The sequence below is a fragment of the Gouania willdenowi genome, chromosome 16, assembly GCF_900634775.1.
Source record: "Gouania willdenowi chromosome 16, fGouWil2.1, whole genome shotgun sequence".
NCBI classification, from domain to species: domain Eukaryota; kingdom Metazoa; phylum Chordata; class Actinopteri; order Blenniiformes; family Gobiesocidae; genus Gouania; species Gouania willdenowi.
In genome coordinates this window covers 30,427,842-30,454,276 of record NC_041059.1, presented here as the reverse complement: position 1 = coordinate 30,454,276, position 26,435 = coordinate 30,427,842, and the positions used below count along the sequence as shown (strand labels likewise).

At 38.6% G+C, this 26,435-nt stretch overlaps 1 protein-coding gene across 6 annotated transcripts in view; it reads right to left on the bottom strand.

Moving 5' to 3' along the window:
- vps13b (vacuolar protein sorting 13 homolog B) overlaps positions 1-26,435 on the bottom strand; it is a 399,448-nt gene that overhangs the window by 251,536 nt on the left and 121,477 nt on the right. For all 6 annotated transcript variants that reach the window (XR_003675707.1, XR_003675708.1, XM_028469709.1 and 3 more), the window contains exons 20-21: positions 14,702-14,811; positions 10,303-10,435 (exon numbers count right to left, since the gene is read on the bottom strand). Coding sequence is in view for 4 of the 6 variants with exons in the window: in XM_028469709.1 (XP_028325510.1) it covers positions 10,303-10,435; positions 14,702-14,811 (243 nt within the window). In the remaining 2 variants the exon portion in view is untranslated. The remainder of the gene's footprint in view (positions 1-10,302; positions 10,436-14,701; positions 14,812-26,435) is intronic.

The following is a 26,435-nucleotide window of genomic DNA, read 5'->3' as shown; positions in this document are numbered from 1 at the left end:
CTATTTGCATTACTGTTTAAAAAAAAAAAAAAAAAAAAAAAAAGTTGCTGTATGTCAAATAATTCAAATTTTTTAGGTGCGTGTGTCGTTGTGAGGTGCTTCATTAAATTTGAGTTGCTTGCACGAATGTCGACAAAGTCTTCACTCCTGGATATAATGAACACTTCACATGCACGTTCTTGCATTTGACCACAATTAATGCTCCATGCTCGTCATCTCTGCTGCTTCATCAAATCTGTAGTGTGTGCCGCGTGTGCTGGCACACGTGTGAAAACACTGGCTCTGATTGGCTACCGTGAAACATGACGCCGCCTTAGCCAATCATAATCGCATACCTTGTTTTTAACCCACCTCCTCACTACAGCTGAGTGAGATGCCAGGGGTGCTTTCGGATAACAGTTTATTGAATCAATACATGTAACGCACCGCATTTAACGTTCAGTAACGATAACGGCGCTGTCACGGCGCATAAAGTAATTAGTTAGATTACCCTGTTACTGAAAAAAAAAAACGCTGTTACATGACGCCGTTATTTTAAACACCGTTATTCCAAACACTGGTGGCCATACCAGCCTGTCATTGCCAGATCTCGCTAAGCACGTCTGGGCCTGGTTAGTAGTTGGATGGGAGACCACTGGGAATTCCAGGTGCCACAGTGGGGGACAGTATCTGTCATTGTGTCCTTGGGCAAGGCACTTCACCCACATTGCCTAGTATGAATGTAGTGTGTGGTGGTGGTCGGAGGGGCCAATAGCGCACTATGCCAGCCTCTCTTCCGTCAGTCTGCCACAGGGCAGCTGTGGCTACAATAGTAGCTTACCACTACTAAGTGTGGAATGAAAGAATAATCCCTTAATTTTAAAACGCGACTTTGAGTGTCCTAAAAAGCGCCATATAAAATGTATGTATTATTATTATTATTAACCACATAAATTATATTTTAAAAAATGTACCTGTATGTTGTCATAAATCTCCTGAAAACGATTTACTCAAAAATGTCAAAAGTAGAAATTGCCACGCGAAGTTTGTTTTTGACTCCATTATAATCAATTTGTTGAGAAATGGTCGACCAGTGACTTGAAAATTCAGGAAAGTGTTGTGTGATTCCATGTCCCAAAGAGGAAGGCAAAAACAGAGCCAAAATGGAAAAGTCTATTAAAGAACTGTTTTTACTTCATTCTTGATGATTTCTTGAGTTACTTCACCAGACGAGACAGTGATTCACTTGATGTCATTTTTTCCCTGCATTTTTATCATGTGATATGCAATCACTCCAATTTTGGCAACAGAATCAACATCCACCATTGTTTGGTCAACAAATTTTAATCCAAGAAAGCACATGTCACTTTGGCAGTGTTTTTGTGGTGACATTGGCATCCTTAATAAATGAGAACAACTTTTGGATGACATACAGCTACAGTTTTAAAAAAAAAGTGATTTTTGTGGTTAAGCAGCTTTAGGATATAAGACAAATGGATGAAGTTTAAATGTATAATGGCTATACTCTACAAATTCAGGAGAATCATAGTTGTCATATGTTGTGTTACTTATGAATCAATGTCTTCACCATTATATTAGTTGTAACATGTCATATGCAGTGGAATGACACATGCACACCAAGAATACCAACATGACTGTCGATTTCATCAACCAGTTCTTAAAGCACATTTTCCTGTCTCCTTCTGTTTCACGAATAATCCGCCTATAGCTTTAACGCTAACCACCACTGCATCTGGTACACCACATCTCTACATGGACTTCCATCTCTGAAACTTTATAATCACCCTCAATATCCCTAGCCAACATCTACAAAGCATGGCATCCTTATGTACATACACAGTTCTGACAGCATATTTAGAACCATCCTTGAACATGGAGGCAGCGTTGAATGTGCTCATTAGTCCTCAGACGCCAGAAATGGAAATCTATGAGCCTAAACTGAAAGTAAAGGTGTGGGGGCTCAATTTCAGGAGGACTTAATTCTCTTGTTTTCTTTTTTAAAATCCAACATCATTACTTTGACAAATTATTGTCTTTACTGAACCAATGTTACTGTAAAACTAACTCCACGATGAAAATTCAACGCCATTAGTAAAACAGCTACTTGGATTTAGATTAGTGATGTATGACTGTAAAGTTCTGCCTAAAGCCTTCTCATCTTTTGTTCTTCTCACTTTTATAAATGTGTTTATGTGTACCGTAATTTCCGGGCTATAAAGCGCACTGTTTTATTGGTCGCATTACAATAATTTAGCAATTTTCTAAAAAAAATCCATACAAATGCTGCAGCTTAACATAGGCCGCACCCTTTTGGCTGATGAGGGTGCCCGTTAGACAACTTGGCCAATCAGAACGGGCAGGTGGGTGGGCTGCTGTACTCAATTTAGGTTTCATGGAAATGCCCGTGTTTCAACTGATAAGTTTCCTTTACTACATGAAGTCATCTCCTCACGCCCCACGTCTACATATCAGTCCATTTACAGATTTTTATGGTCACTTTTTACTGGAACCAGACTGATACACCACTTCATTCGCTCTTCTTACCCTTAACTATCAAGGAGCGATCACAGCGAGTCAGAATCAGAGTCAGAATATGGACGTGATCGCTTCTGAACAAATCCAACGTGGTGATTTGGCAAGTTCATGCTGTTATGCTACTATTACAAACTGACTGACTTTTACCGTAGACGGAGCAGAGATCAGAACAGTCTGGATAAAGGAAGCGTCTCCATAAGCCTCAGAGTCCAGAGCACCGATCAATCCTGAATAAACCTAACGCAGTGATTTAACAAATTTATGCTGTTTATCTTTCTATTACAAACTGGCTGATTATTACTTCATCCACACTGATGCTGCTGCTGCAGCGGGCGCACGCTCTGTCTCTCTCTCTCTGACAACATTTCTCCGCGTCGTCGCTATGGTGAGGCAGTGTGCATCATGACAAAACGAGTGATCAGAATGATTCAGCGCGAGCAAGTACGATTTAATGTTAATTTCATTGTTCCACCTGGTCTAATGTGACAAAGCTCAATTTTGTGGCGGCATGAAGCTTATAAAACTGAAAAAAATCCACAACTTAGTCGCATCATTGTTTAAGCCGCAGGGTTCAAACCGTCCGGAAATTATGGTATGTGTGAGATAGATGTTTATGTTATCCAGCTTTTTCTATTATATGTTCCTGAAAAATTAAATCAAATATTTTCCGTCCTACAAGGAAACAAAGAAAAAACAGTTAAGTTCTGTAAATAATCCAGACAACAAGTCGACAGTATGAAAGACAAGCTATAAATAGCAGGATAGATTTCTCTGCATGAATACCCATGTTTTCATACGACTAACATCTATTTTCAGGATTGAAAAGAAAAGTAAGGGAGATCATAACTTTGGTTGATTTTTTCTAAACAAAGAGAAGCTTGAAACTTCGGGGCCTCTGATCAGAAACACACTGCTCAAAAATGAACATTCATTAGTGACAAAAAGGGAAAGAAATCATCAGAAGCTGGTTTTATGTGAACCAATTTGTGGTGCGATTGTGGTGGCAGGCAGAAATCAACCTACAAATTGAGGAAGAATGACTTGGTTTGCCACAGCCTGCCTTGCATTGGATAATCTCTGAGAATACAGTTTGGGCTATGCAACATCCAAAAAACCTATTTGAGAATGAAAAGACCTGAAATATGTTTAAAACTCTAGATGAAGTCCTCAGGTTCTATATTTCTTTGACCACAGCAATTTGCCAGAGAAGAAACTACTGACTGGAAATATAAGCAAATTGGATGACATCCCATACAGGAAAACAACAACCTAATGGAAACGTCTGATGTGTGACTGTGATTACAACTATGCGTCATTCCTAAAAACAGTTATAGACTTGTGTGTATTCATTTTCTACTGAGTACAGTATTCAAAGCCAGAGATCTGGCTTCAGTCGGTGTTGGCTCTGACAGTCGATGGTGTCTTCTAACATGTACCAAACATGTGTATTTAACAAATGCAGTGACCAAAACCAAAAAGGTAAGAGAAAGAGGGTGAAATATTTTGTTGCAAATGAAGCAGAGTGGATGTGGGTGGTGAGATTTAAGCTGGGCAGCCCTGCTATGACATCACCATGCCCTTAGTGCTTTCTGGGGAAATGATCTGCAGTGTGTCTTTGCACATTTGCCTCCACTTTAACAGGAACTCCAAAAAGCCTGAGAGAAAGTCCCCATTGATTACTGCGAAACTGTAGCTATGGCTGAGTGTGGTAACAAAACAACATAACACTCTTCTTACATCATATAAATGCCAGGCAACAGTTCAAATGGTCGATTGGAAGTAGGAACATTGAGCGTGTACCATTGTTAAAAGGGGTTTTACGTAGCAAAAAACTTGGTGGATTATGGTTTATTCTGTAATATTAGAGCTGAAACTCTGGGAGGCAAAAAAGCTGCTATTTTATTTGGATGAGACTGGATTTAGTACATTATCAGTGTTTTTTTTTTTTCAAACTAAACATTAAAATTGGACAGTTGGGCTTCAGACGCTCATATGTAAGAGTTTGGCAACTTAAAAACATTCTGTCACTCCTGCACCTGAGCATCATCACCAGGGGCGGAGGTTGGCTAAAAGCTTCAGTTATCACTGTATTAGATTTTCTGTAAATTTGTGAATGACAGCTTAAACACACATTGCATCCAACTGGCAAACATCGTGTGTCTTATACCAAAATAAATAAATGAAAAATAAAACTTTTACTGAAACCGCATTGGACTCCCCAGAGAAATTTTACACCCCTAATAGCCCTGAAACTAAATCGAGCACGTCATACAACGGGACCTTTTTTGGACTTGTGATGAAATAAAGCAGTCAAGCTATAAAGCCAAATGCCAAGTGATAATTTAGCTAAATGTAAGCCAATACATACCTTGACCAATTTCTTTACTTCTTACAGGCATTTGAGGGCAAATATTTTTGTTTAAATGTCTTGTTTTGTCTTTGTTGATTAGTTTCAAATTTACAAAGACATATGGGTAATTTTTCACCTACTTTTGCATCAGCTATGTTCAATCAATTCAGTCCAAGTTTAGCAGCTGGATTAGATGTCCGGAGATAAACATGCAGGAATTACAAACCTACCCAGAACATTTCAGTGAATGATCCAAGGAAACTAAAGAGACTTCAAGCTAAAAACACATGTTTCTAAATGGAAAAAGCAAGAGACAGGCTATATTCAGTTACTAGCCAGTAGGGACAAACAAATAAATGATTGAATGAATGAACAAAAACTAGTCTCTAGGGTTTACTTTTTGGTTTGTTTCATTTAGGTTACCTTTTGCACTTGTTGAGACAACAAGCCCATTAGTTAAACACGTCTTAATGCATCTGTGGAGTGAAACTCCAATCAAAATGTGGGACTTGTCAATTGACCTGTTCCTTGACCTGAAGCGAGCATAAAGCGAGCAATAAATCATAAGGTTTTAATTGCTAAATTAACCCATTTTAAACAGAAAACAAGCAGTAGAAATATTCATAATCTACCTTTCTTGCATGCACGGCTGGTGTCCCACAAGGCTCAGTACTGGGACCAATTTTATTCAGTCTATATGTCACTAATCTACCTGATGTGTGTAAAGCTGTAAAGGTGCAGTTATATGCTGATGACACCACGTTGTATGTTCATGCAAAAACAAAATGTGAAGCCGCTGCAGTTCTTTCTGGTGTCATGGTGCCACTGTCTCACTGGCTCCAAGACTCTTGTCTGCATCTCAACACTAAAACAACAGTCTGTATGTTTTTCTCTCAGCAGCCAGCAGATGGTGAACAACCATCTGTGTTAGTCAATGGTGAGAGATTAAATGTGGTAGAAGAATTTAAATATCTTGGGGTAGTCTTTGATTCCAACTTGAATTTCAAGCAGCATGTTAAGAAAATTGAGCAAATAATTAAGTTCAATCTATCCAATTTCAAACATATTAGACCTTTTCTCACCACAGAATCAGCAAAGGTCTATATGCATGCCATGATAATCAGCCACATAAACTACTGTTATACTACTTGGTCTCATACCTCAGAGACTATCCTGAAGCCAATAAAGTCTCTCTTCAAGAGAACACTAAAAGTTCTGGACAAAAAGCCTCTACAGTATCATTATTGTAACATCTTAAGAAATTATATCATTCTGGATTTTGACAGATATCAGGTATTCATGGATGCTTTCCTCATCTTTAAAGTTTTAATTAAATTTTCTCCCCCACCCTTGATGGATTTTATAAGTATAAAAAATAGCAGTCGAGTAAACACCAGAGCAATGACCAGAGGGGACTGCAACGTACAAAGGCGCAGGACTAAATTTGGCCAAATGGTGAGGTCTATCAGAGGCACACAGTCATGGAACAGGCTACCAGCCCATGTCAAAAACTGTGATACCTATTCAGCATTTAAAACTACACTGAAACAATGCTTGAAAACTAACCAGACATGCACTCACAGGGCCTCAAAGTCTTAATCTTAACTACTTGTACTTGTAATGTCCTGTGATGTATGTATTCTTTGTATCATGTCTTGTTGAATGTCTACTCTACTAACCTGCCTTAGGACAATGGAAAATTAGCCATTGTGCTAACATATTTACGTTGTTGCTCTATGCTGACATGTTGATGAATATGCAGTCCTAATTCAAATAAATAAATAAATAAAACAGTTTGTCTTATGGGTTGTCAGAAAGCAACACTCCACAAAATAAAACCAACATACAGAGTTCCTTCTGACATTAAACTATTGAACCAATAACATTACATATATATATATATATATATATATATATATATATACAAATGTTTGGGATAGATTTTGTACCTGAGCGGCTTAACTAAGGCCTCATTTCAAACAAAGAAAATGAATACCTAAATGTGACTGTATATAAGACGGCTAAGACAATCAACAAAAGAGTCTCAAACAGAAGTGGATATGAACAGAGGTTCAACCTAAATAGCTAATGCTCACTAAATCAAATGTAATGCACATTCACACACCGAGGATTAGGGGATTGATAGACATAAAGAACAGCAGTTGCCTCCTGATGGGGAGATGATTTGTTTTGGATTTTAAGCCAGACGTGTGGCTCACTCTGTGTTTTCAGACACAGAGACTGAATGGTGGAAATTAAGTAAATTAGTTAAAAAAACAAAAAAAAACAGAAAAATTAAGACATATTTTAATGTCGTGACATTTTAGACTATACTATATAACCATTCATAGCATCAGACACAGGAGAGTAGTCCGTGTGACATTACCAGGACACTTGGCCTAACTTTGATTCAATAAAAAAATAAAATAACATACTGGATCTTTTGCATTTTACAATAACAGAATGTCCACTGCTTTAAAATAGTAACTGCAGTGACAACTGAAACTGTCAAACTCGTTTTTCAAATATTTGTTGTTTTTGTTTTCAGTCATTTCATTAGAAAGCTTCATATTCTGTGAGGGTTTAAAGAGCAACATTTTGTTAAGCTGTTACTGTTCATTTCCAGCTTAAAAACTATATTTTAAACAAGAATATAATGCATATATGCACTTCATCTTAATCTATTTGTTTAATTTGGAAGGTCCGGGGCTCAAGCAGTGGGGTGGACACTTTGGTTTGTGAAGTTTGCATGTTCTCCCCATGCTTGTGTGGGTTTTCTCTGGCTTCCTCCCACCATCCAAAACCATGACTGTACGTTTGATTTGAATGGGACTATGATTGGTTGTCTGTCTGTCTGTGTATGTTGCCTAGCAACAGACTGGTTCATGGGTGTACCCTCCCCTAGTGCCCAATGACAGCTGGGATAGGCACCAGCACTACCCCGTGACCTTAAAAAGCAACAAGCGAGCTGAGAAATGGATGGTTGGATTCATGATTGTGTCTGTCTGTCTGTGTGTGTGTGTGTATGTACAACTATTTATTTAGCATTTAACATTTCTTAGTGCATGGGTGATAATCATCCAAGGTTAGTAATTAATATACAAACAGATGTAACTTAGCGAGCAGACTGAGAATAAGTTAATCTATAAATCATGTGTGGCTCACACTTCCAGAGGAAACGTGCTGTGTGTTATTGGGGCTCAGCAAGAAAATAAGCAAATTTTGAAGTATTTCAAGGTTAATTCATTACACAACTCAAGTATCACTCATGGTTTGCCATGCATTATAAGCATTTTAAATTACCCGAATGTGTAAAAACACACAATAATGTAGAAATGATATGTTTGATTATTTCAAACAAAGCAGAACATCTGGGATTGCTTATGAAATATCTTTGTTTCCCTCAGAACAACAGGACCTATAGAAACTCATAGCATAGAGTGGGGTAACAGCGGGGTGAACGCTGAGCAATGGTTGTGTTTGCTGTTAAAAATGTGTTAATCTTATGACTGCAGGAACACTTATCGTCTCCTTATTATTAAAACCCCAAAGACTTAATGCTGCTGCACTATTCTTTTGCTGATCACTTGCAAAAACAATTTATAACATTTTATGACTTCATTTCGTGCAATACCACACTAATTTCTAGAGGAGATTAATATCTTTTACTTGTGTTTATACAGACAGCACAGTAACTGCTTCTTTGATAGCAGACCAATAGACCAGAAACATGAAGTTACCAACATCTTGTTTTCCCTTCACAGTCTAAATACTTAAACAAAAGAGAGTTTGAGGTTAGCTGACAGCATACATTTTGGATATGATGAAGATTACTTGTTTTAGGACACAGTTGCAGGAGCTGTACAGAATCTGCTTGTTTCATCCCTCTTTTACCTCATCAAATCTGAAAACTGTCTTAATCTTTTACATTTATTAAATCAAGAAGGCAGCAGGGTTCTAAAGGCCCGCCAAAATTTGATTGAGGTTCATTTTAATTGAGCCAGTAAAACAAAAACAAATGGGGTTTTACAGACTTGTATATAAGCATTTTTAGGAAAAAAAATAACGAATACCGATCACATCCTATAACTCATTAGCCTATTGATTTAGCAGACACAAAACAGTTAGTGTTGGCATGTCCTGATACTTAACACGGCGCAATTCAAATAGTCCTATCTGAAATATTCCTTAAAAAGTTTGTTTGGTTTGCTTTTTTCAAACTTTGCAACTCGTTTGTTTTATGTAAAGCCAGCCAAAACCTTCCAGTGGACCAAAGTACCGAGTTAAATATCCACTGAGGAACATTTGAGTGAGGAGGTGGCCTATTAGAGTTATAAATAACCATGTGTGCATAAAATGAAAAATACTGCTGAGGCCCATGTTGGAAGAGGCGTTAAACAGAGTACTAGTCCCTGCATGTTAACAGGTAGCAGACTGAATGGTGTACATGGTGTATAGGGAGTTTAAGTAATGGTGGGGCGATACATCGTGCGAGAACATATTGTGATATTAAAGCGTCACAATATGTACTGTTGAGGGTGCAAGTGGTATCTGGCGGGGCCTAAACAGTAAGCATCATCTATAGCAGTGGTTCTGAAACTTTTTTGGCTCAAGTACCCAATTTGTGCAACGAACACAATTTACTCAGAATTCTATGTAGAGCATAATAATGGAAGGAATGGGTGATAAAACACATTTTAAATAATCTCATTTTCTAAATAAGTGGAATGAAAAAGTATTAAGTATTTATCATTTCCAGTCATCTCCCTCCTGAAGTGGGACCAGGACTTACCCTTGTATTTTCAGTTCATGTTCTAATCAAGATCATTTCTATCATCATTTTGTGTTTTTTTCTGTGTAATTTTGTGTTTTTGGTGTAATTTTGTGTATTTTGTTGTTTGGTCTTTTTATTATTAAGTATGCTTTTCTCTTATTTTGTGTTTTTGCTGTTATTTTTGTGTCTTGTAGTGATCTCATGTATTTTTCTCACATTTAGTGTTTTTGTTGTCGTTTTGTGCGTTGGAAAAAATAGTAAGTATTTTTGTGTGTTTTTGGTGTCAAGTTGTGTATTTTGTTGTTCTTTTGTGAGTTGCTGGAAATATTTAGTATAATTATTATTTTTTAACTAAAAATAAACAGTAAAATCCCATATTTTTAATGCTTTCATTTGTTAATTATCTTCTCTCTCTCTCGCAAGTACCCCCTGTAGTGCCATTGCGTACCCCTAGGGGTACACGTACTCTCTTTTGAGAAACACTGATCTATAGCAATGCGTTAACATAGGTTTAGCTATTGCAACATAATTGTATTACATTGCAACAGAATTCACTACAATTACATTCACTGTTTGGTGAAGATGCAGAAAATATTTTTAACTGCATATTTATTGTTAAATAAACTGTTAAATATAAATATACCTGTCGCTGTCTTTGTTTTCACTGGGCTGCTTGCATAGTCTGAAGCCTGATTGGACGGCTGCTTGGCCAGCGGTGTGCTTCCTACTGACGCCTCATCTTCTCTCCTTCGGTGTAAAGCAGCTGATCCTGTATTCTGCAATGAGAGCAACAGCATGATGGAGCAACTCTGTGGTCATAAGAAAGAAAATACTGACACATAAGCTTTCTTAGGACTAAACTCTGAATTTGATGAGATTTGATGAGACAGTGTCATAAAAATGTCTTCATTACAGAGTAATCAAAATATACAACACATATACAGACTGATACATGACAAATAGTGTAGACAAAGAGAGAGGGAAAGAAAAAAGAAGTGACATAATAGAACCCTTCCTTCCAAACATGAACAAGTTCCATTACAACACAGACAAGCTCTCTCACACACAGAGAGAGAGAGAGAGAGAGAGAGAGTTGAGAGAATTATATTATACCATGTAATAGCATTAATATAAAGCCCTAAACCATTGCAGGCAGACTTACAAATGCTGAATCATGTTTTTTTGCAGTCAGTGTCTCCTCGTCCTTCTCTCTCTTTTCTGTTTCAGGTGTCTTGAAGCTGGAGTTGACAGTTCCTGATGGTTCACGGCTCAACTAGTCTGGTCTACTCTGATGTTCTATCACTCTATCCTGTTCTGTTGGTCCTTCTGTCCACAAACCCCAACCAGTTGAGGCAGATGGCTGCCATTCTATGTGCGTACTAGTCGAGTCAAAATCGACTAGTCGATGACGTTACCAAGAGCTGAGGCCGAGCTGAGTGGCAGCCGAGTGCCGGTGTCATGCTAAAATCCGTGACCCGAAAAAATCTGTGACTGCAGATGGCAGCAGTTCCAACCCCTGCGGACATTTACTCCAACTTAAACACGTTTGTAATTCTTCTCCAGTCCGCATTTACTTCAGCCACCGGAGCGTCAAGTTTAATAGGGAGTAAATAGCTCCTTAATAGCTACGAAGAGTTTTAGCACTCTTCTTCTCTACCTTTGGCAATGTAAACTTGTTTCTCATGCCAATAAAGCTGTTTTGAATTTAATTGAGAGAGAGAAGGAGAGATATATTTTCAGTAACTAGATTGATGTAATGATTTGCCACCCTTTACATTTGAACTTCACAAGCACAAGCTGCTGTCCTTTAAAACTCTACTTTCATGTATCCTCAACCCCATCCATTTAAAAACATACACCTCTCCTTCTTTGTTTTCCTCTTTTTTTTCACCCACACCAATTTACACTGTCCTTCACATGCTGTTGACTGTCCTCCAGCTGAAGGCCTTTAGCAGACAAGTTGGGGAAAAGTGACCATGACGGGCAGCTGAGGTATAAAAGGCCAGCCTTACAGAAACTTACTGTAAGTCAGTGTGGGAGTGTGTGTGTGTTCGTGTGAATGGCTGCTAGTGTTATAAACCATACAGTTCACCTCATAACATGATTTTAATTTTGCACGGTTACAATCGCTACATGCTAAAAGGGTGTGCTTATCACACAAACAAAAATAACTAGGCTTTACACCGATCTGATCGGCTATATCGGATCGGCCGATATTTTTCATTTTATGCAATTAATGCGATCGGCTTTAATGTCTTAATCCGCTGATCCGATCAATGACGTCATTGTCATGATGAAACTTTCTGTAGATGTTCCCATTGCAGTGTTTTATCAGTCCCATTTACACCAAAGGGTTGTTTGCTTTACATGACACAGCTTTATTTCTTTCAAATTTGTGAACAAAGGTGAAAACCTTTGAGTCGGCCAAAATGTCTCTGGTTGGAGTGAAGCGGCTGGGCGCGGACTTCTTCCCCAGTCTACTGGCTCTGAAAGCGTGAACTACGTCTGCTATTAGCGCCTGTGTGTTTGTATGTGTGTGCTCGCTTGTTTTGTTTATTCTTCCGTTTACTTTTGCTTTCATTCCAGAGACTTTTGTTCGTTTCAGGGTGATGGTGGACACAGAAGCGCGCGTGTGTGTATGCGCTCCACCTCCGATCCGATGTGCACCTGTGAATATGGACCATGAACAACAGCAGGTTTTGCAATGCCACAGTCAGGAAATAGGCGTTTTCTCCTAATGCTAATGGTGGCTTTACGTAGGTCCAGTGTGGGCTGCCTCCACAGCTTCATCTCCAGCTCTCTTGTAGTTGAAGCAATCCTCAGCTTTGCGGTTCACTAGCTTGCTTTACAGCAGTCATTGAGTAAGATATGGGACTTTAATTCAACAGCTGCAATGTTTGATTTGCCAATCACTAAAAACGGCATACAGCTTATAATCGATCTGCTCCGGTTTCACACGCTCCCTCACTCCACACATGGTCGAGCGACTACGGCATTCATTCGCAGTTAAAGCGCCACACACCCACACAGTCACTGCATGGAAATTCTTCTACTCTTTCACTCCCTCACAGTCACAAATCTGCGTTTAGGTCCCAAAACATGGTACCGTTTCATTTTCAGTGAATCTGTATCAGGTAATACCAAAAGGATTCGGTCGGTACCTAAAAAACCAACAACCTGAATTCATGTGATCGGTGATTGTTTTTTTTAAACACACTGATCGTTGATTGGCCCAAAAATCCTCATCAGGTAAAGCCTAAAAATAACACCGACACACATTTAATGGCAAGACAAATACTATCGAACAACATATTGGAGGAATAAAAAACAATAAGATAGTTAGATCTGTCAGCACTAAGCTTTCAGATTTCAGAGCAATCATCATGAAGTCTGTCACATAGAAAGAGATAAACCAGACGATACATGGAGAATGGTAGTTGGAAAATAAAAGGCTAACCTGGAGGACAAAAGAAAAACTAAATTGTTAGTCTGTGGCTATCATGGGGATTAAACAGAATTAGAGTTAATAAAACATTTTGTTTAGAAAATCTCACACTTTCTGCTGACCAAACATGTTTTTCAATCATCATAAAAAGGCTTGTAGAAAGATCTATAAAGCTGCTACTTTTTTCTTCACGCTTTAAACCCTGTGGCTTAAACAATGACTCGACAAATTTGTGGATTTTTCCTGTTTTTCAAGCTTCATGCCGCCACAAAACTGAGCTCCGTCACATCAGGTGGACCAATGAAACTGTTGACAATAAATCGTTCGTGCTCGCACTGAATCATTCTGATCAGTCATTTTGTCATGATGCACACTCCCTCATCATAGCAACAACACAACAAAAATGTTGTCAGAGAGGCAGTGGGAGAGGGAGAGGGAGAGAGAGAGAGAGAGAGAGAGAGAGAGAGAGAGAGAGAGAGAGAGTGAGAGAGAGCCCGCTGCAGGGATGAAGTAAAAGTCAGCCAGTTTGTAAAAGAAGGATAAACAGCATAAATACTCCCTCATAATGGCAACAACACAGAGAAATGTTGTCTGTACTCTGACTCAGAGTACGACTTGCTGTGATCGCTTTGCGGTAGTTCGCGCTAAAAAGAACGGACAAAGCGGTGTGTCAGTCTGGTTGCAGTAAAAAGTGACCATAAAAAGCTGTAAATGGATGACGTGATATGTAGACGTGTGGCAGTGAGGAGGAGACTTCATGTAGTGAAGGAAACTTATCAGTTGAAACACGGAAATCTCCGTGAAACTTAAAATGAGTACAGCAGCCCGCCTACCTGCCCGTTGTGATTGGCCGAGTTGTCTGAAGGGCACCCTCATCAGCCAATAGAGTGCGGCCTATGTTATGCTGTGGCGTTTGTGTGGATTTTTTTAAGAAAATTGCTAAATTATTGGAATGCGGCCAAAAAAACAGTGCGCTTTATAGCCCCGAAGTTACGGTACTAGTTTTCCGGCCAGCCAGTCAATTGTCCTGATTAACCAATGATAAAACAAAGATTTACTATATATTTAGGCATGGGAAGGCAAAGAAAGGGTCAGAATTAACTACACATACCATGGTGCCTCATACTTCATAAGATGTAACTGTACTATTGAAACATTTAAAGCAAATATAGACTTCTCTTCAAAGAGCACCACTAACTGTGTACTCTGCACTCAAGATTCTTACTGCATTCTTCACCTCACATAGAGTACAGTTGGTATTCCGCTTTTGCCAAAGGTTGTTTTTTTTTTTCCCACTTTTTCTTTAGATCTGTTAAGCTGTTAAGTTCAAGATCATTTCCAAATATTAGCTCATGGCGTTCACATTTTCTTTGTGCTTTTTTGTTTATTGTGCTTTAAATGTGTGTTTGTTGTGTGCTATCATTGAAATTGCATAAATCATTTTTGCATTTCCAAGCTTACAATAAAGGTGCTAGCTTAACATGATTCTTTAGTGTTTTTTTTGTTATTACTAGTAACATTACCAAATATGACTCTTTCACTATCAATCTGTCATTGTGCTGTGAAAACAATGTGAAAATGAATAAATCTCAAATACCTGCTGCTGTTGCCTGTTGCTCCCTTTGTAAGGCTGGTACAGCAACCATGTACAAAATATAGGGTCCACATTAACAGCAATGCCTTGGACACTGACCAGTAAGACTGCACCTAAGAGAAATCACAGAAAAATCAAAGCCAGTGAGTTGAGAAAGCCAACTATAGCAGAAGAATAGCTCAGCAATCAATCACATTTTTTTTGGTGAGTGTATTTATTAAAGACAAACTGAGTGTGAAGAGTTTAAAAACAGTAAATTGAACTACAAATCAAACACTTAAAGTGAACATTTTTGTTAATATCACAATATGATGTTAAGTTGTTCCTTGTGTGTGTGCATTGAGGCTGAATCCTGGTGTGCAGAAAGAAGCACAGTTTGTTTCAATTGGGTTGTTCAAAGTCAGAGCCACACTAAGCCAAGAATAACGTTTTCTTTTGATAAGTTTCTATGAAACTGAAGACTTTTTCAGGGTTTTGGTTTACTCTTAAATAATAATCTTTACCAACAAAAAGCCGGCCCTGAGGTAATGCATTAGGATCCTATCAATAATGATTCCCATGCCAACAGGATTAGAGCAAGGCTCTGGCGTGCCGTGGATTGTCCCAGCATGACGATGGGAGGATGTTTCAGCTCTACGAGGACTTTCAGCAGTTTAATGGGGCTTTGGTCAAGACCTCAGTCTTCTGTTTCAAAGCCTGAGGCGAAGTGTAAGTGTGCGTGTTCCAGTGCTTGTGTGCAGGTCAGAAGGAGAGTGTGTAAATGTGTGTTTCACACTTCCAACAAAGCCTGATTACCTGCTGCTTTGCTTGTTATTTTACAGGGTTTTTGTGAACAAAGCACAAATACAATACAACCCTTTCTTGAGTGTATGTACTTGCTTACGCACACACAACTATAATGTATACATGCATGCATCCACACTTTCTCACACACACACACATACACACACACTATTGGCAGCAAATACTTGCTCCACCATTATTTGCTGTGAACTGTGCAAATAAAACTGTTCTAATTTGCTCCTATTTTACAGCAGTCAATGATTAGTGGTCTGTGAGCCTGTGTGCGCGTGTGTGCATGTGTTTGCAGAGCAAGATAAATGAATGCAACCGAAAGCTTTAGCTTTGTGAATTCTGAGTGGGAATCAGCCTCGTTCGCAATGTACAACATGCAAGCTTTAAAATAACAATTATTACAAAATTGTATTTAAGACATTCCTCCATCTCTGATTGGTGCACTTGTCTATTTGTAATAAATCCTGTCTGGTCCTGGTATAGGTTTGATTGAACTATTTTCTCTAACCTGGAGGTGAGCGCTTTGGAGATAATTTTTATGTCTGTGTTAAGTGAGATAGGATGGTAACTTGAAGGCAACATGTGGTTTTTGTCTGATTTAAGTAATAATTTGATGTTGGCTGTATTCATGTGACCTCCTATATAACCTTTACTTTTAATCTCAATTACTACTCTGAAGAAAAGCACAGCCAGCATTGACCAGGAGTGAGTCTAAGGAGGTTTTCTGTTCTATGGTTAACTTAAGGAATGTTTTAATATTGTTAGGGTTAGGGTTTAAGTTTGACGAGTATAGGTTTTAGTAATAATCATTAAAAACCTTAATAATGTCCTGAGGTAAGTTTAAAATTTGGCCTGAGTTTTTAGGAATTGCTGATATAAACAAATCTATCTTGTATTTAAGCTGGTTTGCTAAGTATTTGTATGATTTATTATTGTAGTCAAACTTTTTGTATCATAACTGCTGCAAAATAAAAAAATTTTTAGATTTAATGTTACCAGGATGAAGTTTTGTATTTTGAAGTTTATTTCACAAAGGTTCACTTGGATCTGATGCATATTTTTCTGAGTTGCTTAATTTTTTTTTATCTGTTCCTGTTTTTTTCTTAGAACAAGGGTATGATATAATTTTCCCTCTGATGACAGCCGTGCCTGTTTCCCAGAGCACTAATAGAAATACATTCGAGTCTTCTTCTCTTATATACTATATATATATATATATATATATATATATATATATATATATATATAAATATATATATATATATATATATAAATATATATATATATATATATATTAATTGAAGAAGTATTGCAGTGCCATGATGAGAAGGATTTCTGGTTCGAGTCACACTGCAGGGTGAGGGACACCAGCGGATGGTCACTAATAATTATAGAACGTATCTTAGAGGAGGTCTTTCGTGCGATTTCTTAAGGGTTTTAACTCTGTGTTGCATCTTTCTTTTTCAATTGCTCTATCTTAGTCATGGTTATAAGTTTAAAAATAATAAACGCCATCACTTTTTGGTTCAGGCTTGTTTCCATTCTGGTTTGTGGTCCCTGGTTGGATTCATTCTAAATTCCATCTTGACTTACTTCTTCAGTTGTTCACCTCAGTCATACCTCTCGATTATGGTTTTCCCTCTCTTGAGGTCAATCTTTTTTTTTTTTCTGGCCACATTTCCTCTACTTTAGCTCCTTGAGAGCTTCCTACTGAAACATTCATCTGCTCTTCCATGTCGCCCTAAATCCTCTCCTCCCTTCCTTCTGACAAGGTATTATAACCTCAGGCCTGTGGCTTGAACTTGTATGCCGCAGTGTGGGTGCTTAATAGGTTTTGGCTGTGGCTGGAGTGCTGGGGCCCAACTTTAAGTGGTTTCATGATAGCTCAAAACAGCATGATTACTTTTGGATCCAAACAGCTGAGTTTGGGCTGAGCGCAGAAGATATCTATAATAAATTGACCCTTAATTGTGATGTACAGGACAAAAATCAAGATGGAGCACATTTAGATGTGATGAGTCACCGCACACCAAGTAATTTTATGGCTTGTCCTATCAAATATTAAGGTAAAAGAAAAGGTAAATATTAAACTCTGTATAATGGATATGCCAATTTTAGAAACCGCAAAATGATTAAATTTCAAACATAAAAAAAATGTATTATTGAAAATACCTTCACAATTATGAGGCCAATTTATTGAGCGTAATGGTAGCAAAGAACCACTTTAACAATTTTTTTATTGCATCAATAGCAGCAGTCTGCCCACATTTATTAGGCATCTGATGACAGGCTCAACTACGCAAACTACTCAAAATGCTCTCTTTCAAAGATTAATTGACCAAACAATCTTTTTTCCTTCGCCTCGCTCCCTGCCTCAATGACACAGACATAAAATATGTGTTGACTTGCCTTTTCAGGCTTTGAAGACCAAAGCTTTGCTATCCACACTGTGTTCTTTCTTTACATCAATATGTTGACATAACTGCCGGAGAGTGACACCTCCTTTGAAGCCCCCGGCACCATGAAACAGCCTGGCATGCTTCGAGGGCGACCTCAGCAGCAGGCTAACTGTTGTTTTTCTGTGCTCTAACCGGGTGGCACATGTGTAATTACAGAAAGTGATGACAATGATAACAAAGGTGTTTTTCTTACTTCCTAAATGATTCCTCAAGAAAACATTAGAAAACTTCTCAGTGGCCCAGACTATGAAAACATACAATTACAGAATGTAGATGCAGGGATCTGTAAAGACATACTTACCTTGACTCACCCAAAGCAGGCCTATTTATGTCAAAGGTGTCTTTTTTTCCCCAATGGCTAAAGACCAGTAGAGTCATGAGAGTGCATAAGGCCATGGGTGTTGTTTTACGGGTGTCTTACATCAGGCCTTTAACAGCCTAAGGCCACAGAGAAGCATGAGGTTGGACCATGTAAGAGCCTCTAACCCTTAAACTCTGTCTGTGCTCTCATTAATCTCCTTTCTGGGGATTAACAGAATCTGTTACAGATTTCTCTGTTTTCATATTGCCATTTTATCAGGTTACACAGTTTAAATCTTGACAATTCTGAATGCAAAATCTGCTTTGGTTCAGTCAACACAACCATGAATTTCAATGAACGGGAAGCGGTTAGGTCGGTGCAAGTTCAAAACCAAGCCCCAGAGCAGAGACCAAAGCCCTGATTGGGGTGACAGAGGGCGCAACCTCTGACTGCAAGACCGTGAACCCAGACAGCAGAGTAACAGACAAACAAAAAGTGGTTTGAGGCACTCTCCTTCCAACCCCGTTGGTAGACAGGGGGTAGGATTCATGTCCAGGCAGCTAATCGTCCCCTTAGAATCATTACATTGCTGAACCTGACGCAGTGCAGGGACTCTGCGTCCAGCTTCTCCCGACAGATAATAAATAAATATAGCCTAATCAGCATCGGCCAAAACATTTCTGACAAGTTTGGTTAATTTTGAAGCCAAGTAGCAAAACAAAACATTACGCCAGCGTGTGGGCCCTATACCGCCTTTAATTGCTTTTCCGATGAGCTCATGACTCGAAGATGTCCTGGAGTGAGCTGTGCTGCCCGACAGGTGTTCTGTGGGCGTGTGTGTCACTGTCGGTGTCAGACACTGCAAGAGTGTCCGACGTGTGCGCGTAGGCAACTTTGTGCCCATTAAATGGGCAGCAGGCCAGTGAACCGACAACTATAGGAACACATTTTTCTGATGATTCAATTTCTATGGCTCTCCCACTCCCGCACACAGACACCTCTGTCCCACACACATTCACTGTGCTGGTGTTCTCATACACAACTGTTACTCAGTGGCCCAGAGCACTGCTGCTATGGGAGCCCAGGGGCTCAGGAAGGACACGGGCAAGTTTGACAGGAAACAGACCTTGGCCTACAAAAACCAGCTCTCACTCTGGGGTCATTTAATTCTTTGAATTGGAGAATAGATACATTTTAGGTGAATGAGTATTTATTTATTTATTTTAAATGTGAGTCCTAAGAGAGAGAGAGAGAGAGAGAGAGAGAGAGAAAGAGAGAGAGAGAGAGAGAGAGAGAGAGAGAGAATTCTCATATTGTAATAATGTCCAACTGGAGGAGCTTAAAGGGGGAAAAGTCCAAGAATTCCATAGGGGTCTCTTTTAAACTTTCAGTGCATTAAAACAAGTATACATTTCATTTGTATGAAAAGATACATAACTTATTTTTATGTGTACAGCATATTAACTCTATACTATTCCACCATTTTGGATAAATAGCAGCGTGACGTCACAGGTTGGATTGCCTTATTATCTTGTTTTTTGCCCGTCATTCGTGGATTAAGCTTTATAACCCTCAGTTATATTATCATATCGAGAAAGCATTCTGTGTGCAGACCTCCGCGGCACCATAGCAGGCCCCTACTCCAAATCACATTCTCATCTAAATGTTAGATTTGGGATATTGATCCGGATCACCCTTGCTGAAAATGTCATCAAAAATAATGTTGGAAATGGTTTAAACTGCACACTCCCCGCTGACCAGGGGAAGGTGGACTGTGCACATTGACTGTCAGTACTTGAGGTCAGTTGTCCTGCCAGTTTGGGTAAGAGGCAGTGGTACAACAGCATAACCCATCATACTGCTCCCACTGCTTCACACCATTTACACTGATGTCCACCCCATATATCATTACGTGTGACCACAAGATAAAACCTCATCTGTAGAATTAGCATTTCAGAGCATGGAGGATGCCGCAAGACGTTTAATGTAAACCTAACCACTAGGAATGAGTGTATCATAATCATGTTTTTCCTGCAGTCTGTGCCTTCTCCTCGCCCTCCGCTCTCTTTTCTGTTTCAGGTGTCTTGATGCTAGAGATGGCGGTTCCTGATCAATGGCTCACGGCTCAACTAGTCTGGAACACTCGGATGGACTATCCTTCTATCCTATTCTGTTTGTCCTTCTGTTCACTAACCCCAACCAGTCGAAGCAGATGGCTGCCACCTCTGAACCTGGTTCTGCTGGAGATTTCTTCCTATTAAAAAGAGGAAGTTTTGTCTTCGCACTGTTGCTAAATGCTTGTTCATGTGGATCTTGTTGGGTTCTTTATTTCTTTCTTTCTTACTATGGACTCTATCTTTTGTTAAGTGCTTTGAGATGACTTTGTTGTAATTTGAGCTATATAAATAAAGTTGAATTGAATTGAATTATGTGTAACTCCAGATGCCCATAAAGGGCTCCAGTACCATTTACACCCATTTTTAGTTTCTACCCATCATAAATCCACATAAACTCACAACTAGTGTTGAGAAGAGAAACCAGACATTGCACAACTGCTGACTTTGTCATGGCTTAAACCAAAGCAGGTCTGATTTGGAACAGTCCAGCTCTCATCTCTTCCCCTGTTGTCTCTCTTCTCTTCTTCCCTCATATGTCAATGAAAAGAGGCGTAACTGTGGCGTGAGAGATTGAGAGGCATAATCAGACTTGGTCTTGATTTCATTTATATTTCATTACCATATCCATCATTGACTTGCTACGCAGTGTGTGAACTCTAAATGAGCCCCAGTGTAATGTAAAGGTAATAAGAGAGACACTTCTGAGCTCATTAAAATAAACAAATTTCAGCTTCTGCTCCTGCTTTCCCACAGCATGCTTTAAGTTTTGCATAGTTACCTTGAAAACTCCTTATCACTGCTATCATTCAGCTGGCTCATGGGCTTTCTCTGCAGTTCAAGCTGAGTTCTCTCAGTTTGTCATGAGAAAAGGGGGAGTGCAGCAGTTTAACTTTTGCCATTATTCAGTGTTGCTTCCAAATTTTTTCCACCAGACTTACTATGTCAGAAATAGAAAAAGCTTATTGCAAAAGCCAACACTGAAAATTTATGTGATACTGAAGTAATGTTTTACTCTGGAGGCGAGTGCAATAATAATATCCATAAAGAGGAAGGGCCATGCCAAATAAATAATGATGTAGGTTTGTCAAACTGCAAAGGCTTGAAAGCATTGGGAAAATGTTCTCTAATTACACACACCAGTATTTCAGCGTGTTTCTGATTTGCACAAATATCAAAAATGGATAAAAATACTATAACGCACAGCTTGAGAAATAGTATTACAGTTCAAGTGTAAGACCCTTTTGCTCATCTCTGCACTGGCCAGGGGAATATTTTTCTGTTACAATTATGTTTTCAATTACCCATGTTCAATTACCCATGTTCAAATACAATTACAGTGACCAACATTTTAGCATTTCGTAAGATAACAAGTCATTAATCAGCCATAAAATACACTAAAAACAAATAAAGTATCTGTCATCGAATTTCTTTCCTATCTATTGGTGACCTTATTAGGCTTCCTAATCAATGAAAATATAGGTATTAATACATTCGGTGTGGGTGTCTGAGCCTTTTTTGTGTCAGTATACCAGTCGGGATTCAACATTTTTTTAAATGGTAAAATGTGGGAATTGTACACAGAACTGTAACATGGTTCCCCAGTTTTCCAAACGATCTGAACTCAATTACAAATTAATTACAATTACGACAGCGACAGATTTTAAAAAGTACAATTCCAAATATAAATATGCCACAATTGTAATTATCAATTACGCCATTACAAATACAACTGACCTCAACCCTGACACAGGCCTCTGTTGATTTGATCAGATGAAACACAACATTTGATTAAGATTAATTAATATGTATCGACATGGGTGTGGTGTTCAAGAAAGAAAAGTAGTGATGTTTTTTATGAAAATAATCCATGCAATTAGGGGTGTCCCAATCCAATAATGATATCGGATATTGGTCCGATATCAGCCAGAAAATGAATATCAAATTTTATCGGACTGCATCTAAAATCTCCGATATCATAACCGATATAATAATTTATTTTTTATTCATTTTATTCAATTGTAGAATACTGTAGATATTATGTTGAAGGTTAAAATGTATGTAACCAATTGGTTAACAATAAATAGGTCAGTTTTTCTCATACCTACTGTTGCTGACTATTGTCAGCCTTTTCTAACATTCCACACTACAAAATAAGTCCTAAAACTATGTATATCAATATCGGCATTGGTCAATACTTAAGGCTGCAGTATCGGATCGGAAGTGAAAAAGTTGTATCGATACATCCATATATGCAATAGTGGCTAAAGTGTACAGCACAAAGCCTTGTGATGATTCTATTGTAGTATTGTATCCATGTTATTCAAAGCAATCTGTGACGCAGGAAAGAAGTGCATCTTTAATATTTTTAGCACCGGAGAACATGCTCCTCTAAAAAAGGTCAGATGGTTGACAGTTACCTGCAGTGCACAATCAGTATGTCAGTAAAATCTGCCTTTATGGCAATATGAATATTTTAAAATGCTGTTTTTACTTTCGCAACATATTACAAGACAAAATACTAGCAAGTATGCTACTACCAGTGTATTCCTCCTATGAATACCTCACTTTGTCCAAGGCACGTATGTTTTGAAAATTATATTTGTTTTATACACTCAGACTTGGTTGAAAGGAAATACCAGTCCCTGCAATGTATCATTTACATTTTTACAAGCCTGTGTTAGTTTTACCAAGAATAAATCTGGGTGCAAACACCTCCGAACCATAGCTTCTGGCAACCACTAAAGCGTTTTCTTTGGAGTAGATTTAAAAACTTAGTAGCAAACAAATGAAGTAGCCAACCAAATTTCTTTGAGAAATGAATTCAATAGGGCTGTATAATATTAATGATCTCTGAAAAGCATGCGGCAAAACATGGCCCTTTCAATGACCCAATAGGTTTTGAATTAGCCAACTGCTGCCAAATAGCAATTTTCCCACAAGGTCATTTTCTGATCTTAGCAATGCAATATTACCATATGAATGTCTCAAAACTATGCATATAAAGCTTAAGATTAAAATGGTCAAAGTGTCCATAAAATCCCCAAAAATATTAGATGTCTTAAAAAATATGTCTTTTTCCATAAGCATTTGGGGAATTCAGGAGTCGGATAGGGAGAAAGAAAAGGAGTTGTGGGTAAGTAGGGAAGACATTTCTATCCATCAGTTAATATCCCTTAACCTTTTCCATGTCCTCCTTCAGCTCTTTTGGTGTTTGTGGGTTAGTTTCTAAGTTTCTCAATTTGCTATTCAGCTCATCCTCTTCTTGCTTGCCACAGTAGATTGAGGATTACTCCTCTTAAAGATATAAGTCATAAGTGGTTGCACATTTGAGCCATTTAGCAATTTGGTTTAATGGTTTCAGGATGAGACATTTTAGCTGCTATGTGGGAACTAAAAAACACGGGTGAAGAGATATGCAAGTACAGTGAAAGACTTTGATTATCCATTTTACTCATCCAGGAAAAGGGTCACTGCACTGTCCAAACTTAAGAGATGAACTCAGGCAGAGACCGTATAATTCCAAGAACTAAACAATTAAAATGATACACTATTAATACTACTTATAATGATATTCCTTTCTGATAAAATAAAGACTAAAATGATCATTTGGGTCTTTGATGAGTTGGAACAGACCAAAAACTGTCTTAAATATACATAAAAGTTTTCTTGGTGTAGACAAATGATGACAAAACATATATGACCTGCACTTGGAGTGCAATTGTTTTCATGAGCTTTAGGGTATAAAGGCTTTTATGCATCTTCGGTCTGTTATTATCTCCTGTTGATTGAAGTCAGGGTTTGAACGCTCCTTACTGAAAGCATAGTAAAGGCCAAGAGCATGTCTTGTTGTTGTAGGGCGTCACTCCTGTCTGCGCAAACACTGATGATAAAGAAAGATGTGTTTACACCCATGAGAGCTGTATTTAATACAGTCAGACATCACACATACAGACAGACATGTTCTTGGGCACGCACACATAAGATTTTGGGGCCACCTGCAGCACTGAACATCCAAACTACTATCAGCTGCCCTGCATTAACAAACCATGGCATAAAAGCAATGATGAGTCAGCTACTCTAAACACACTTGAAATGCTTCCCAGACTTGCTTATTGCAGACCGGCAGGACAGTTAGGAGGGAGTGGGAGATGAGTGGGGATAGGAATGAAGAAAAAGACGGGATAAAGAAAGGAAGCAGAAGGAGGAAGAGGAGAAAAACAGAAAGCAGAGGAGATAAATGTGCACAGTGTATTAAGAAGGGGCTTCTTTAAAGGGTAAAAAAGGACACTTGCCAGAGTGGCTGCGCTGATTTTTTAGCCTCTGATCTGAGAAACACTTCTCCATCTAGAAAGTTAAAGCATCCTCTGAACTACATTTTTTTTTTTGAAAAAACCTAATCAATATGTTTGTGTGCTGTGAAACCCACCCTCAACACCACCTGATAATCAATCCCATTCCCTCCTGACTTCCAGAGACTGATGAAAACAGGAGAGATGACATTTGTTTGGCCACAGCAATGGGACAAATCACAAGATAATCTAAAATCTTACCACTATGGAAACCCTATAAGGGATGAAAATGTTCCCTGTCTGGGCTAATTTAAGTGACAAAAACAAAAGAATTTTCCTCCCTTCCCACTGACTCTTTCTGTGATATAGTTTTTGATATCGTTAACATCACGGGCGACCGTGGCTCAGGTGGTAGTGGGTCGTCTTCTGATCGAGAGGTTGGGGGTTCGATCCCAGTACCTGACTATGTGTCCAAGTGTCCTTGGGCAAGACACTGAACCCTAAGTTGCTCCCAGTGGTCGACTAGCGCCTTGCATGGCAGTCCTGTCCCACTGGTTTGTGAATGTGAGAGTGATTGGGTGAATGAGCTGATGTGTAATGAATAATGAATATGAATAATGAACAATGAATAATGTAATACTTACTCACAATCTAATAGTGCATAAATTATATAATGTTGGCTCATTTTTGAGCAAACACTGCATGGAAATTTTGCAAATAAATATAAGCTACTATATACCGGTAACTACAGTTTGTCATATTTATTGATTAAGGACACATGCCCTGTAGTAATCTGGTTATAATGATTTGTCGGGAAAATGTTTTCTTTTGAATATTGTTTATCTTCATATTATGTAAATTTACAATAGGTTATTTGGAGAAGACCTGAAATATAGGAGTTATTTTTTTGTCTTTAGTTTTACCCTACTAAAAATGCATTGCAATAGCATAGCTTCAAGTCTGCTCTTTTTTGAGAATTGGACAAAGCAATCTGAGAGGAGTTTTTCACTAATGCTAAAAGATGAACCTAGCAGCTCAGCCTTTAATTATGTGCTTGATGGAAGCTAATGTCACAGGGCTTTCGGTGTCAGGAACCAATCCTTTCATCTGTAGGCCTTGTATATGTTGTGAGGGGAAGAGAGTAGTGCTGAGGCTGCCTGTGTTTACTGCCTGTTTATCTAATAGGCATGTGGGCGGCTGGAAGGCCATTACAGGTCAAGCCACACACAGTGAGAGGACCCCAAGACCCCCAGAGGACCACTCAAAGTGATGAGGCTTTACAACTACTGCTCCGTCTGTGACTACTGCTGCTGCTGCACACAAACACGCACACACACACAAAGTCGAAAAGAAGGCCAGTGCACACACACATATACGGTATATGGATATACATACCGGTATATATACTTGACTCAGAGTGATGATAGTTTATTACTACTGTTAAGACAAGTGGCCTTGGGGCAGGAAGGCAAGTTGACCATGAGGCCCTCCTGGCAGAGGGAGGAAAACACAGCTTGGAGACACTCGCATTTGTTCTTCAATGTATGCTTTTGACTTTGAAACCATATCCTGAATTTACAAATAATTTGTAAAAGATATAAGAATTACATTATTATAAAGACCATCCTCTTTCAAATATTAAAAGTCATTAGTAAAGGAGATTAAATGTAGTTTAAAAAAAATAAAACATTAAATGAACGTTTTAACCAACTACCTACAGGATGTTACACAGTAGACAAATACATGAAAGAGGTTTTTGTCTACTAGGCAGATGGT